Source organism: Podospora pseudoanserina, chromosome 4 (genome assembly GCF_035222485.1).
Source record: "Podospora pseudoanserina strain CBS 124.78 chromosome 4, whole genome shotgun sequence".
NCBI lineage: Eukaryota > Fungi > Ascomycota > Sordariomycetes > Sordariales > Podosporaceae > Podospora > Podospora pseudoanserina.
In genome coordinates, this window is record NC_085923.1 from 2,032,593 (window position 1) to 2,047,116 (window position 14,524).

General features: G+C 54.6%; 4 protein-coding genes across 4 annotated transcripts; 2 read left to right on the top strand and 2 right to left on the bottom strand.

The window, feature by feature from the left end:
* Positions 1-119: 119 nt before the first annotated feature.
* On the top strand, positions 120-6,574 carry QC764_409030 (uncharacterized protein; the record flags this gene model as incomplete). Its single annotated transcript, XM_062947189.1, has 3 exons — positions 120-912; positions 1,052-4,785; positions 4,949-6,574. Exons 1-3 carry the CDS (start codon positions 807-809, stop codon positions 6,572-6,574), a joined length of 5,466 nt encoding a protein of 1,821 aa, XP_062800482.1. The 5' UTR covers positions 120-806.
* Positions 6,575-6,695: 121 nt separating this feature from the next.
* On the bottom strand, positions 6,696-9,222 carry GIT2 (glycerophosphoinositol permease; the record flags this gene model as incomplete). The annotated part of the gene is made up of 5 exons (XM_062947188.1): positions 6,696-6,764; positions 6,842-7,392; positions 7,500-8,483; positions 8,549-8,944; positions 9,007-9,222. The coding sequence occupies 3 exons, from the start codon at positions 9,220-9,222 to the stop codon at positions 7,551-7,553; spliced, it is 1,545 nt and encodes a 514-aa protein (XP_062800483.1). The 3' UTR covers positions 6,696-6,764; positions 6,842-7,392; positions 7,500-7,550.
* Positions 9,223-11,021: 1,799 nt separating this feature from the next.
* On the bottom strand, positions 11,022-13,061 carry QC764_409010 (uncharacterized protein; the record flags this gene model as incomplete). The annotated part of the gene is made up of 2 exons (XM_062947187.1): positions 12,063-13,061; positions 11,022-11,996 (listed from the first exon to the last, which is right to left on the bottom strand). Exons 1-2 carry the CDS (start codon positions 12,219-12,221, stop codon positions 11,022-11,024), a joined length of 1,134 nt encoding a protein of 377 aa, XP_062800484.1. The 5' UTR covers positions 12,222-13,061.
* On the top strand, positions 13,037-14,265 carry QC764_409000 (uncharacterized protein; the record flags this gene model as incomplete). Its single annotated transcript, XM_062947186.1, has 3 exons — positions 13,037-13,432; positions 13,492-13,690; positions 13,745-14,265. 3 exons carry the CDS (start codon positions 13,037-13,039, stop codon positions 14,263-14,265), a joined length of 1,116 nt encoding a protein of 371 aa, XP_062800485.1.
* Between the last annotated feature and the right edge of the window lie 259 nt (positions 14,266-14,524).

Sequence of the window (14,524 nt, forward strand, 5' to 3'; positions counted from 1 at the left end):
TGAGGGATTTGAGGATGATGGCTGATGAACTTAAAAGCGAGCGGTCGGAGGAGAGGAGCCATAAATATGTAGGGGGAGAGACTGCGCTGGTGTTCCAGATGTTTTGTTCTTCAGAGCAAAAAGTTGACCTTGCAAGACCAAACAGGAGCTTGATGCTGCTTGGGTGCTTGATAATTGGTCCGTGTATTCTTCAAAAAAGCTGTGACCCTGGCCACTCTTTTCGCAGGTGACGCACGGCTCACCCAGGACTCTTCTTTATCTGATTGGTCACTTGAGCTCTTTTTTCGCCCCACCCAAGCATTGGGCTAGGAAAGAGAAACGGGCCAGGGCCGGAGAGAGAAGAGACAGAGAGGAAATAATAGCGGAACTTTCGCGAGCTTGCCAACTCGATTCTCCATCGCGCCTGTCACGACCACAACGAACAAGGGTCAAGGAAAGCAAGGTCGTCCATTTTCTTTACCTTACCTTCCCTCTCTCTATCCCCGAACAGCGCAGGCCAACATCTGAAACCTGCCCTTATTTGAACTTTCCTTATATCTCATTGAATTTTATTTTTCTTTTCGGGGGAAAAATAACATCCATCACGTTACGCGCGCAGATCGGGAAGACATCAGTCCCTGCCTCGCGATTTTTTTCCCCCGACTTTGTTGTCCAAGATAACCATCTGAGCCGACAACAACGAGGCGGCCAATCATCAACAACATCCGCTTGCCTCGTCACCGAGCGCGACTGACGACAAACAAGCAACTACATCACCAGCATTTTCGTCTGCCTGCCACTGCGCGACATCGATCATCACCGAGACGATGGCGTTCGGCGGTTTTGGCGGCGGCGGCGGCGGCTTCGGCCAGAATAATAACACCACCGGCTCGACGTTCGGCGGCTTTGGTGCTACAAACAACACATCTTCAGGTACGTGTCAACGACTTTTCAGTTTGTTCGAGGACGACTTTCCATTGCGACATCGATCAACGGTCTCATCGAGCGATCACCACTGCTGCCGACGATGAACCTTTTCGAGACCGCGACTGATTACTGACTGATGACCTAGGGTTTGGCACAGGCACAGGCTTTGGAGCAACCAACAATGCTGCCCCCGGCACCACTGGCGGCAGTCTCTTCGGCGGCGGCGGCGGCGGTACTACTGGCGGGTTTGGGACTAACACCACAGGAGGTGCTTTTGGAGGTGGTGGTTTCGGCGCCGCGAAGCCAGCATTCGGCACGCCAGCCAGCACAAGCGGTGGAGGCCTTTTTGGGAGCACAACTGCCACCGCCGGCGGCACCGGGTTCGGCTTTGGCAACACTGCCAACACTGCTGCCACGTCAACACCGTTTGGCGGCGGCGGTGGATCATCACTGTTCGGCGCAGCCAAGCCTGCCACAACCGGCTTTGGCGGGACAAGCACGGGCTTCGGCGCCGGAGCAACTGGCGGCAGCCTTTTCGGCGGTGGAGGCACAAGCACCACGGGGACCGGCTTCGGTGCGACGACCAACCCCGGGATCGGCACCGCGACTGGCGAAGCTCCAGGGACGGCTGTTGTTGCTTTCAACCCCCTGGTAGAAAAGGAGCCCAACAATGTGTCTCAGAGCAACTCATTCCAGAACGTATGCTTCATGGACGCCTACAAGCGCTGGTCTCCTGAGGAGCTTAGATTGGTCGACTACAACCAGGGTCGGAAATCTGGAGGGGCTACCGGGTCGACGTTTGGAAGCACCAACTTTGGAGGCTTTGGCGCTACCGGGACAACAACAACTAATACTGGCTTCGGCGGCGGTGCCACCACGGGATCAAGCTTGTTTGGTGGCGGTGGAACAAGCGGAGGATTCGGAGCAGCAACAACTACTCCAGCTGCCAATACCGGTGGCTTCGGCGGCAGCAGTCTCTTCGGTGCTAAGCCTGCAACAGCAACCACTGGCATGTTTGGAGGCACCCCCGCGCAGCCTGCCGCTACGGGTGGCAGTCTCTTTGGAGGTGGTGGAGGTGGTTTTGGCACCACGGGAACAACTACTGGTGGCTTCGGCGGTGGAGCTGCCACGACCGGTACTAGTCTCTTCGGCACCAACACCGCAACTGCCGCGAAACCCGCCTCCGGCTTCAGCTTTGGAACCGGTGGCACTGCGACTACTAATACCGGCTTTGGAGGCACCGGCACTGCTGGCACCGGCACTGGACTCTTTGGAGCCGCTACACAACAACCTGCCGCAACCGGCGGCGGGCTTTTCGGCACTCAGCAACAACAGCAACCTGCCACGTCGGGCTTTGGCGGCTTTGGCCAAACCGCGGCCCAACCCGCTGCCACAGGAGGTATATTTGGAACCGCACCAGCCAAGCCTGCCACTGGTCTGTTTGGAACTGCCACCACAACCGCTCAACCGGCGACGGGCGGCTCTTTGTTCGGTGCGACTGGAACGACAACAAACACAGGATTCGGCGGAGCTGCCGCCCAGCCCGCAGCGGGTGGGGGTCTCTTCGGGGCGAAGCCGGCAACTGGCGGGCTCTTCGGTACAACCACGACGCCTGCCGCGACCGGCGGTGGTCTCTTCGGGAATGCTCAGCAACAGCCTGCTGCCACAGGATTCGGCGCCGGCCTGGGCCAGAATAACCAGCAAAAGCCTCTTTTTGGCAACACCACCACTGGTGGCGGTCTCTTTAGCCAGCCGGCACAACAGCAGGGCGGTTCGCTATTCGGCGCTTCTCAGACGCAGCCCCAGCTCGGCTTGGGCAACTCTCTGCTTGGTGCTTCCCAACAACAGCAGCAGCAGCAGGGTTTGTCGACTAGCATCAATGACCTTTCCGCTTATGGTGCCGCTACTTTGTTCTCGGGTCTCAGTGATGACAAGATCGTCAATCCTGGGCCCCTGGCCACTCCTCTAGGTGGTAAGCCCAAGGTTAAGAGCCGGTCGATTTTGCCCATGTACAAGCTCAGCCCCGCGAACGCTTCCCGCTTCGTCACCCCGCAGAAGAGAGGCTACGGTTTTTCGTACAGCGCCTATGGGTCGCCTGCTACGCCTTCCAGCATCTCGAGCACCCCCGGCGGCTTTGGACAGAGTCTTTTGGCCAGCAGTGTCAACCGTGGTTTGAGCAAGAGCATTTCTGCCAGCAACCTGCGTCGCAGCTTCAACGTTGAAGATAGTATCCTGCAGCCAGGTGCCTTCTCGGCCAACTCGAGCATGCGTCTTCTTGGCAGCGCTAGCAGCAACAAGAAGCTGATCATCAATAAGGACATGCGGAGCGATCTGTTCAGTAGCAGTGATAAGAAGCAAGCTCAGGAAGATGCAAGCGGTGCTCGCAAGTTGGCCAAGCGAGTGAGCTTCGATACCAGCACAGCTGATAGTCCCAGCAACGACGAGGTCGCTGCGATTACGGATGGCAGCGAGAATGATCTTGGCTATCTCAGGCCTTCCATTCGTTCCACCAACAACGGCGCCAACGGCAGCAAGGCTTCTCCGGCCTCTGCCGCTCCTGAGATGACACAAGTCAAGGGCAATGAGCTTGCCATCGTCCATGAGGAAGAATCTCCTGCCGCCGCTCGGGTTACGCTTGCTGCCAAAGCTCCCGCCTCCTCATCCGCTGGTTCTGATGAGGCTGGTGAGTATTGGATGAGCCCGTCGCTCGAGGACATCCGTGCCATGAACAGGACGCAGCGCCAAAAGGTTGTTGACTTTACTGTTGGTCGCGTCCACGTGGGTAATGTCCAGTTCAAGGTTCCTGTCGATCTCAGCAACATCAACGTGGATGAGATCATTGACAACATCGTCATCCTGGTTCCCCGCTCAGCCACCGTGTACCCGGTTGCGGCCAAGAAGCCGCCCGTTGGCAAGGGCCTGAACGTTCCTGCGTTGATCTCGCTCGAGCATTCATGGCCCCGTGGTGGCAGGGACGTCAGTGGCCGCCGTCTTGAAAAGCACATTCAGAAGCTCAAGGCTATCCCCGACACGACTTTTGAAGACTACGACCCGGAGACTGGCGTCTGGCAGTTTTCTGTAGAACACTTCACTACCTATGGTCTGGATGATGATGACTCCGACGATGAAGAGTTTGAGGAGGAAGCCATCCAGCCTATGCAAGCTGCCAAGCGTGCTCAGCACGTTGAACAGATCCCGAGCCCAGTTGTCGAGGCCTCGTCCACGTCGCCTGTTGACCCCGATGACACCTTTGAGTTCAAGCGCAGCCGCCGCACTCTGCCTGGCGCCTTCGACGACGATGAAGCCGCCATGTTCGATGAAGAAGAGGACTCTGATGTCTCTCACCAGGGTACGCCACCTCATGAGCCCCTGGACGCTGACACCCCTATACCATCACGGGAGTGGCCTGAAGATGAAAGCATGGCTGACGGACCCGATGACTTCCAGCTCGAAGCCTATGACGACTCGTACGAACAAGGGTCGGTCGACGGCGCCCAGGATGAGTTCCAGCTCTCCCGTTACGACGACAACGCTGAGCGACTCCCTGCTGGCATTGTGAGAGCACGGATGCGGGCGCTCAAGAAGTCGACAGCCCCGAGCAAGATTGAGGTGGCCGGTGGTGATGATTGGACTCAGATTTTGCAGGCGAGCGTGCGGGCGCCCAGGACGGTGGATCGGGCCACGCTTCGGGAACTCAACGAGACGGGGGCGGTTTGGGATATGAAGGATCGAGGGAGCCCGGCGCCCAAGGACGTGGCGGTGAATAATAACGACGACGGGTTTGCGACCAGTCTGGACTTGATGAAGTCGCTGTTTCAGCAAACGAAAGGCGGGCCGACTCAGTCCTCGCAGGCATCGCCCGCGAAGGGGTTCGTGAAGGTCGGTCTCCCGCTTGTCTCCTAGTTTTTCTTTTTTGCACACAACACACACACACACACACATTCTTTGTCTCACTACCCAAAAATTGCATCAACACCCGGTTTTGTAATTCTACGTATAATGAATTGAAACATTTTCTGACATTTTTTTTCTTGTGTTACAGTGGCCATACCAGACGCGTTCCAAGGTTGAAGACGACGAGACTCAGTCGGTCCCTCGTCCCACTTGGGGCCCTGACGGGGTTCTCGTGACGGCTCACGACGGCGAGGCCAGCCTGCAGGCTGTTGACGGCACGATCACTCCTGGTGGGGAGGCGCAGGTCAACCCCAAGATTCTGGCTCAGCTTCAGCAGTATATCGATAGCGTTTCTGGCTATCAGGGAGATTCGGGCCCGGAGTTTAAGAAGGTGGCGCAGGGTGATGCCGTTTGGGAGCTGGCGTCGCTGCTTTTTGACGAGAACGGTGTTGGACTGACTGGTTTCTGGCGGCAACTGGTGCTGGAATCGACTAAGACTGCGCTTGCGAGGGCTGAGTCGCCGGAGGAGAAGGCCATCATTTGTTTGGCTGGGAATTTGGTCCCGGAGGCGTGTGCGCAGCTTGTCAAGGGGAGGGATATGAGACTTGCTGTGCTGGTTGCTGGGGTCGGGAGTCAGCAGGCGGATATCAAGGCTCAGTTGAGAGACTGGAGGGAGTCGAATGTTCTCTCTGAGATTTCCGAGCCCGTCCGCGCGGTTTATGAACTTCTGGCCGGCAATGCCTGTGTTTGTGACGGGGTCAAGGACGCGCCGATTGAAAGTAGGGTTAGTTCCTTTACCATTTCTCAGCGGTTCGGGTTGACTTGGGAGCAGGCTTTTGGGCTGAGGCTGTTTTATTCTGCCGCCGAGGACGGGGCGCCGAACGTGAAGGGGGCGATCAAGAGTTTCCAGATGGATGTTGAGCAGGACAGGGAGCCGGAGCCGGGTAGTCAGATGTGGAGTTTGTTGAAGGCGTTTGCGAACCAGGAGTTTGACTGGAGTGATGGGCGGTTGGGGTGGTTGATGACGAGGGCTATTCATGCGAGCGGCAAGGTTGGGTTCGGGGAGGATGATGTCGGGAGGCTGGACAGGGCGAGTGTTGGGTTTGCGGGGGCGTTGACGGGGATGGGGGATTGGGTGCCTGCGGCGTTTGTGCTGCTGCAGCTGAGCGAGAGGGAGGCGAGGGAGAGGGCGGTTAGGGATCACCTTGGGAGGCACGCCAGTTTTATTGGTGCGCCGAGGAACCCGGGCAGTGCGTTCAGTGCGCTCAAGAAGTTTGGAGTCCCAGAATCATGGATCTGGGAGGCGAAGGCGCTGGATTATAGGGCCAGGGGAGAAACCCACCAGGAGTTTCTCGCGCTGGTCTGGGCGAAAAACTATGCTGAGGCGAACAGGGCTTTTGTTACAAAGGTTGGGCCGGATCTGGTTATTGGGAGGGAGTACAAGAAGCTGGCGACGTATGCGCAGCTGCTGTTCAAGGTGAAGAGGAATATTTCGGACTGGGACAGGGCGGCGGTGGTGTATTTGCTTTACCCCTTGGTTAGGCTGGAGAAGGGGAAGAAGAAGAGCAAACTGGATGAGATGGAGGAGAGGCTGTTTGATGGGTTGGTTTCGCTGAGGGGGATGGCGAGGGGGGATTTGAGGCAGGAGGCTGCGATTGCGGACATGGCGGAGGAGTTGATTCGGGTTAGGGGGAGGCGAGGCTCTATGGGTTGCTGCCGAGGGATGTTGCGGGGCGGTATAGGAGGGCGGAGGTGTTGGGGAGATGTGAGTTGATTTTGTCAGGGAAAATAGGAATGAAGGGAAAAGGGGGTTTAATTTGGTTTTTTTTTTGTTTTTTTTTTTTGTTTTTGTATTATCAGTAGTGTGTAGGTATTAATGGGATTTTTGTTACTTGGGGAAAAAACGGGGGGGGGAGCGATATTGGTTTTGTTTGTGAGCATTTGGTGATGAGTAGCGGGTTTACTTTTTGAGGGAGGGGGAAGGGGGTTAGTTAGATTAGTATAGCTAGCTGAATCAATCAAGGGGGTGGATGATCCTAACTTTTGGTGTGTCTTCTTGTGCTGTGATCCTGTGAGGAATCACCCCTTCCCACAGAATGACAAGCTCGGTGAAATATAGGGACACAATATATCATGATTGTCAACTTGGGTCTCTTTGCAAAGGGGATAGGCCTCGAAAGATGGTTATAGGCCTTGCAAGACAGTTGACATGGCCCGCAAGATGGTCGAGAGGCCTACTGACGTTCCTTTGAGGCATGGTTCGGAATATGGTCTGCCTTGGCTTGCTTTTGCGGTGCCAGTTATTTCATCTAGATCGTTGTAACTTGGATGTCGAGGGTGGACAGACAGGCTTGTCGAATACAATTGCAGACATAAAGGTCCCATGTCGACAAGTCCTCTGATGTTTATCGATAGGTAGGCAGGCACCTGGTCCAGTGTCTCTCCTAAGGCTTTCCCCACCAGTTGATACACAAATAGTGTGTACGATATTAGAGGAGCTTGCGAGAGAGCAAGCTCCAGAAGTGATATGCACAACATGCCGATTTTTGAAGCAGAAACATCCTCTCTAGCATGTCCATAAAGGATACTTACCTACCATAGATACCATACAGCCACTCAAACACATGACACAGCAACTCACGCTCTCGACCAAGCCGACTTGTATAGATCAAATCCGTTACTGATATATATACACATACCCCGATTCCTGAATCGTTCCCCCCATACCCCCGAGCTCTCAACTGGAACAATCACTTCCCCTCCTCAACCAAAACCGCCGCCCCATCCTTCCTCAGCCCCAGCTGCCCAGTATCATACCCATTCTCCTCCAAAAACCCCCTGAACCTCTCATCCTCATCCCTGATCATGTCCTGCTCCACCCTCGGCACCCAAACCCAGCACAGCACCGCACTCAACACGCACCCCGCGCTCGACACATAAAACGGATACTGGGCCGACAGCACCTCGCTCCCCCCCCCAGCCTTGACAATATACGGAAACACATAGGTCCCCACAAAAGCCCCCAGCTTCCCAACCGCAGCCGCAACCCCATAATACTGCCCCCTCACCCCCGTAGCACAAGTCTTCGCAGCCAAAACCCCAATATTGTTCCCCGGCCCCAGCTCCCCCAGGCTCTGAAAGATCCCAAACACCGCCGCAAACCCTCCCACCACCTCCGGCCTCGCCAGATAGGGGTAACAACCCGCCATCACAAATCCAACAATCCCCTGGAGCAAAACCCCAACCGCAAGCGCCCTCTTAGGACCCAACAAGTCAGACACCGGAGCGCCCAGCATCGTGCCCGGGATGTAAAACAGGTTGATCACCGTGTTCCACCCAAAAACCGTCGTCAGCGGCGCAGAGTCCCCGTCAAAAATGTTCGCCAGGATCGTGCTCGAGTAGATCGAAAACGAGTACGCCGAAAAGTCGTACAGAAACCAGATAGAACTGACGACAAACATCCTCCAGCCATAAAACCTAAACACAAGCCTGTACGGCGTGCGCGCGTGCTTCATCGAGTGCTTCTGGAACTCCTCTGGCTCCTTGAGGAAAAACCTCAGGACAAACAGGCTGAGCGGAAACACCACCCCGATCCCGAGACTCGTCCTCCAAATAACTTCGAGGTTGGTGTTGTGGCACGCGGCTGCCACAAGCCAGGGGACAAAAGCCCCCATCACGAAGCCCTATCCCTTTGTCAGCATCCCCCCCCCCCCTCTCTCTCTTTTGTTGTAACAGAGGTAAAACTCACCCAGTCAATCATGCTGTTCGTAAACAAAATGAACCACATATTCCTCGTCCCCTTCCTCAGCTCCCCCGACGACTCGGCCGCCGCGACGCTTCCCGCAGGGTACTCCCCCCCGATCCCGATCCCGACAAAAAACCTCCACGCCGTCAGCACGTTGAACATGCCCACCGCATCCCCTTTGTAGTAACTCCCCGTGCTCAACGCCGTGAACAAGATCAGGATCAACGTCGACAGCAACAGTGAGTTTGTCCTCGACCACTTATCACTCAGATACCCAAACAGCAACTGCCCCACCACCGTTCCGGCAAAGGCGATGGCGCTGAGGTAGGATTTGGCTGTGGAGGTGGACCAGAGGGGGCCGTACTGGATTGCGAGGACGGTTATGACGGAGCCGATCACCTTTTCCCTTGCGGGTTAGTAACTGACTGGTGGGGAAAGGTAGGGAAAGGGGGAGAGGTTACGTTGTTGATATACCCGTCAGAAAACAACCCTGCTCCGCAGGCGACGACGGGGAGGAGCTTTTGCCAGAGCGTTTTGTCATTTGGAGCTTCACTGCTGCTGGCAGCGAGGGGATTCTCGTTTTGGGTATGAGTCGGTGGGCTTGACGAGGAGAGGGGGACTTTCGGAGGAGGGTTTTGGTCCGAGCTGGCGCCCGAGTCGGCGCTTTCTTCCTTCATTCTTTCTCTGCGTTCTCGATCGGGAATTGGCTTTGGGGACGGAGAAGAAGAAGTGAAGGATGAAAAAAAGAAGAAAAAAACTGAATGAAAAAGGGGGAAAGTGGGAGAGCGCTGCGACGTTGCTGCACGCCGGCCAGCCGAACGGTCGGCGTGGCTTGTGAGCTTCCGGTGTGATGGGCCGCGGAGGCTGAAAGGCCCTTGACTTACGCTAGGGTAGGTTAGATGGTTGTCAGTCAGATGAGGGTGTGTTGTTAGAATAATAAAATATATAAAAAGATTGATTCGGTGTATATGAGCGCGGACTCACCTACGTAATAAACGTGTGCTGAGTCGAAAGGTCAACTTGGGAAAGTCGAGTCAACAGAATCGAGAATGGGCTGTGATGTAGAACTCGGTGAGAATAACGGTAGCTAAGGTTAGGAGAAGCCACGGGAGTTGCTTGGTTAAGCTGGGGGGCTGTCGTGCCAGTGGGCTGCAAGTGGCAGAGAATGCATGAGGCAGGAGCGGTGGAAGGGAGCACGTATTCTCCCTCAGTTTAGATAGGACACGTTGCTTGGAAAGAAAGTGTCTAAAAGATAAAACTAATGAGTCTCTCATATTTGGTAGGCGTGTTATTTGATTCTGTTCAAGGTTGAGGCGCTCCCCCCCTCCAGAGTATACCTCTCTCTGACCGTGCTGCCCTCAATAAGCACAGGTTTTTTTTATACCTTGTCTTTCCAACATTATATCCGATACCGACACCCTTGCTTGTGTCCCATGTCTCGCTCTCTCCGCTAATCGGCGGTGTGTTTCTGGTGTTGCTCTACATGATGCTTGCCTTCGAGATGTTGAAGGAAAGCAGGTGACGTCGGGGTCACATGCGCTAATAGAAAGCTCGGGGGTAAAGCAAGCTTTGCGAGTCAAACGGCCCGCAGCACCGTCCGCCTCGGCATGCATCCCGGCATTTGATTGCTCTATTAAAGATGGTCTTTAACACAAACCAACAGACAGGCCTCAAACACAAACCAATAGGGCCTTCATGATGGTGACAATGTACTGCACATGTACCTAAACAGCTGAGAGACTCTGGGTGGGAGGTGGGGGGACAGGCTGACTAGTGAGGCGCCATGTTTTAGACTCTGCTTCTCGGATTTGGTCTTGTTGGGTGGTTCCTACGCTTCTGTTCAAGATCTTCATTTTGGAGCCCCTCTGGAATGGTATATACATTTGGGCCCAGGTCCGATACATCGATTACATCCCGCAGAGGTTTATCCAGGATCAGGAAGAGGCTGTCGGATGGCTGGTCGAGACATGTGGCCACCCTGCGGGATATAAAAAGCTGGACCGGTTCTTTCTTCATAACCCGGCACGTGAGAAGCTTGGGAAAGTATTGCGGAAATACCTGAGGAGGCCAAAGCGACAGTTGGTATAGGGACGGAGAGCGTGGGAGAGGTCGGAGCAGGTACAAAGGTGTCAATGTCTTAAAAATGATGGGCATGCCCCTTGACTATCTTTTTAGACCTTTCGACTGTCACGAAAGCGTCCCTCGACTATCTTTAGAGGCCACAGATCCCCCATTACACACAGTGTGACCCCCTCTGTGTAAGTGAAGCATTGAATCAAGCTGAAATTAGACATGTGTCCCATGTTTTCTCCACGGGTCGCACTCCTCCTCGTGTGATCCCGCGCACGACATGCTGTGCTCATCACATCCCGACCAGTCAATCCCATCCCTTCCCCAACGCCAAAACACCAAAACCCAAAAAGCAAATTGGTATCATCAATTCATCCATTTTTGACCGTTCTTTCAGAATACCACCCTAACCACCTATACTGGTCCGTCTATTGCCCGGTTCATACGGTGGAAGCATGGGTGCTGATGGCCTCATCCCATCCGACACCAACGCGTGATCCATATCAGACGTGGTCGTCATCTGGTCCTCCTCGAGCAAACTGGGCATCCGGTGGTGATTGTGTGGGTGCGGGTACTGCTGTTGATGTGGTGGGTGAGGGACGTAGTCTCTCGAAGGTGGTTGCCGGTGCTGATGCCTCATGCCGTCTGACACCAACGCTGCTTCGGCATTATCGCTATCTTCGTCCAAAGAGACTCGATTGAAAGCATCCGACTGCGGCCGTCGGTATGGCGATGGCACCGCCCTGCCTGCTCCCACGGGTCGCCGTGGGATGGCGGCTGTGTGAGCCCGAGCAGGAACCGCCGAGTAAGCGGGGCGCGATGTTGAGGCCGTCGTGGTGCTTCGAAGAGAAGCAGTGCGTGAAACGATGCCTTCGCTTGGTGGTGCTGGTGGCGCCAGATTGACTCTTGCAGTGCTGGAGATGGGTGATGGCTCCTCGAGGTCCTTGACCGCCTTAAGATTCACCTCCTCGTCCTCCCCCGAATTGCCAATCTTGATATACTTGAGCTCCAAGATGCGGACGACGTTGAGGACAATGGTCGCAATGTAAAAGAAGACCAAAGCGTGGGCGAACCCAAAATATGCGCGCTCCAGAGGGCAGAACTTGTCTAGTTCCCCGGGCATGTTTTGGTTCCCGTCAGTGAAGCCATTAGTCGAGAACCCGTTCAGGGCATCGCCGGCCAGATACTCCTTTGGTCGCGTGAGGCCGACACAGCTGACAGGAAGGCCATTCCAGGCAAGCAAGGATATGATGGCCATCGTCATGGCGCAAAAGATCAAGTCGAGAACCACAAAAGCAACCAGCCATGGCTCCGTTATGGAACGCCAGTTGTAGTGTTGAACCAAAATGGCGATGGTGGCGTACACGGTGATGAGGACGATCTGACAAGGTGTCAGCCTTAACTCGAGCTAGGTCGGTGGGACAATTGGAGACAGAAGGAAACATACCAACAGCTCAAGGATGACCATGTGCTGTGTCATACCGAGCTTCTTGACATGAATCCATATGGTGTTGAAGCCATGTAGAGCGGTCGATACTAAAGCCGCAGCAAGCTGCAGTGTTCGGGCGATGGCAAGCCATCTTGAAGATGACCCCCAACCCATCATTGATTGCTTCACCAACCAAACTATGGTGGTGGACAAGGCAGAATAAACCTAACAAGCGAGGTTCTTTCTGCAAAAGAACAACTGCAATGCCGGAGCATTCGGACAAAAAGAGAAATAGAAAACAAAAAGACCGTCATCCCATGTGGATGTCCAGTCCAGAGCTGAGAAACGAGAGAGGGGCTGTGTACCCTGGGCACATCTGCCCTATTCGGGGGACGCTGTGAGGAGAGGTTGGCGATGGGTTGGCAGCAGGGTTGCAGCCATTCAGCGGCCATCGAAAAGAACCACATCTGCGGCACTACGGCACCAGCTTGTTGCGAGCTCTTCTTCCTTTTCCATGCAAGCAGGGAATCTTCACCAATTGCTACCCAATGAGATTGATGTGCGGTGGAACACGAGCATCTCCATGATGTTGTCGTGACTGGACGAGCTCCGGTTCGGGAGAGAAGGTGTGTTTCAGGTCATGGTAGTAGCTTCGTGGTGATTATTTCCGTCGCGAGGCTTTCTGATGAGAGATGCATCTCTGAGCGCCATCTTATCTTCGTACGAGTGAATAAGAGGAAAAGAGAGAGAATCTCCCCACTTGAGGAGACGCGTCATCCCAACACAGCCACACAGCCTCCCAATTGCTGCCAAGCCCCTCGGTGATTGGCCACCCCCCTTTCCCTTCATTCACTTATTCACTGGAAAAACAACTGCCAGCAACTGTGAGATTCTCACAGAGAGCCGCATTCCATCTTATTGCTGCCTAGATCCCGACAAACAACTTTACCTCTCTGTAACTGTCCACGCGGCGGCCTCCAGGCGTGTTGATAATGGTCGCTATCCTCTACTTTCGTCTCTATTGCAAGAAGAAAGAAGAAGAAGAAGAAGAAGAAGAAGAAGAAGAAGAAGAAGACGAAGAAGAAGAAACTATTCTTCAGGCCGCCGCCACAACCAACGAAATGGCTACTGACACTCTCCAAAGCAACAACGACAATGAGAAACGTAGCACCACTTCATGCTGCAACAAGTCAGGTCGCCGTCGTCGCAACTGGCCATTTCTCTGGTTGACCGCCATCCGTACCTGTCAACTGGCCTACTTTGCCCATCTCCACGCCGTAGTCTTCTTGTTCGACCAGACTGGCTATTACAATGGCATGTGGGCATGGTACGCCTCCCCAGGTGACGATGAGCGATCAAAAGCCGGCATGCGCTGGGCGCGGGCATTGGTAGGTTCATGCCATTGTACATGCTTGGTGTGCACCATGAACTAACACCTCTCTCCAAGTCTCTCCTAAACCTAATCTACATCCTCATAACCTTTATCTTCTCCCTCATGTTCCGCAACCTCGACCCCCAAAAGTGGCGCCTCTTCGGCATCCACACCTTCTTCGGTGATCTACTCATGGCATGGTCCCTCCTTCACATCCTCCGAGTCTTGCATCCTTCTTACACCAACTACTGCTACGATGTCCCCCGCAAGTTTGGTAAGTCCCCCCCCCGCCACGCCAACATATCACAACCCACCAACACCTACATAGACTACGAAAACCAAGGCATCCTCACCTACCTTGGCAAAGGCCAATTTAACAAAGAACGCTACCTAACCTGCGCCCTCCTCGACTCAATTTTCACCCTCGGCGCCATCCCTGCCTTGTCTCACATCGCCTCCATCATCGCCACCACTTGCAACATCCGCCGCGCCACCAACCAGCAACAGGTCGAGGTCTACCCCAAGGAGGAGGGTGCGGTCGACATCGAGCAGGGCACGATGATCATCCCGCCAGCTGCCGAGCCATCCCGTTCCCAGTCTCCTGTCTCCTCATCATCCAGGGGTCCATCACCACCGCCGTCGTACCGTTCCCGATCCAGCTCCGGAGCAACAGAAGCCGGCCGTCCCCCAAGCTACAGGTCAGCGCCGTCGGTCAGAGCCCGAGCGTCAATGGAGACCGTGTCGTCTGTTGATCCTGATTCCTATCTTGTATCTGATGGGTGGAGGGCGCCGGAGCACCCACCAGTATATTCCAGCAGACCGCCAAGTTTGCGGGATGGACAGGTTTAGTTTCTTTTGTTCTAGTGGTTTTCTTTTTCTTGATTAGCGGGCATGGTGCGATGGTTCAGGCGTTATGGGTTGGTATTTTGAACAAAAACACCGTTTTGGCGTTGTAGAGAGCCCACATCACAGCTCTTCTTGTGTATCATCAAACACACACTACCCAAGTATATATACTGGGTTTAATCAAGCACACTGAGACATGCACATAATAGTATCAACATCTGTGTGTTACGCTTTGATTCCTTTTCGAATCCCTAAATGTACA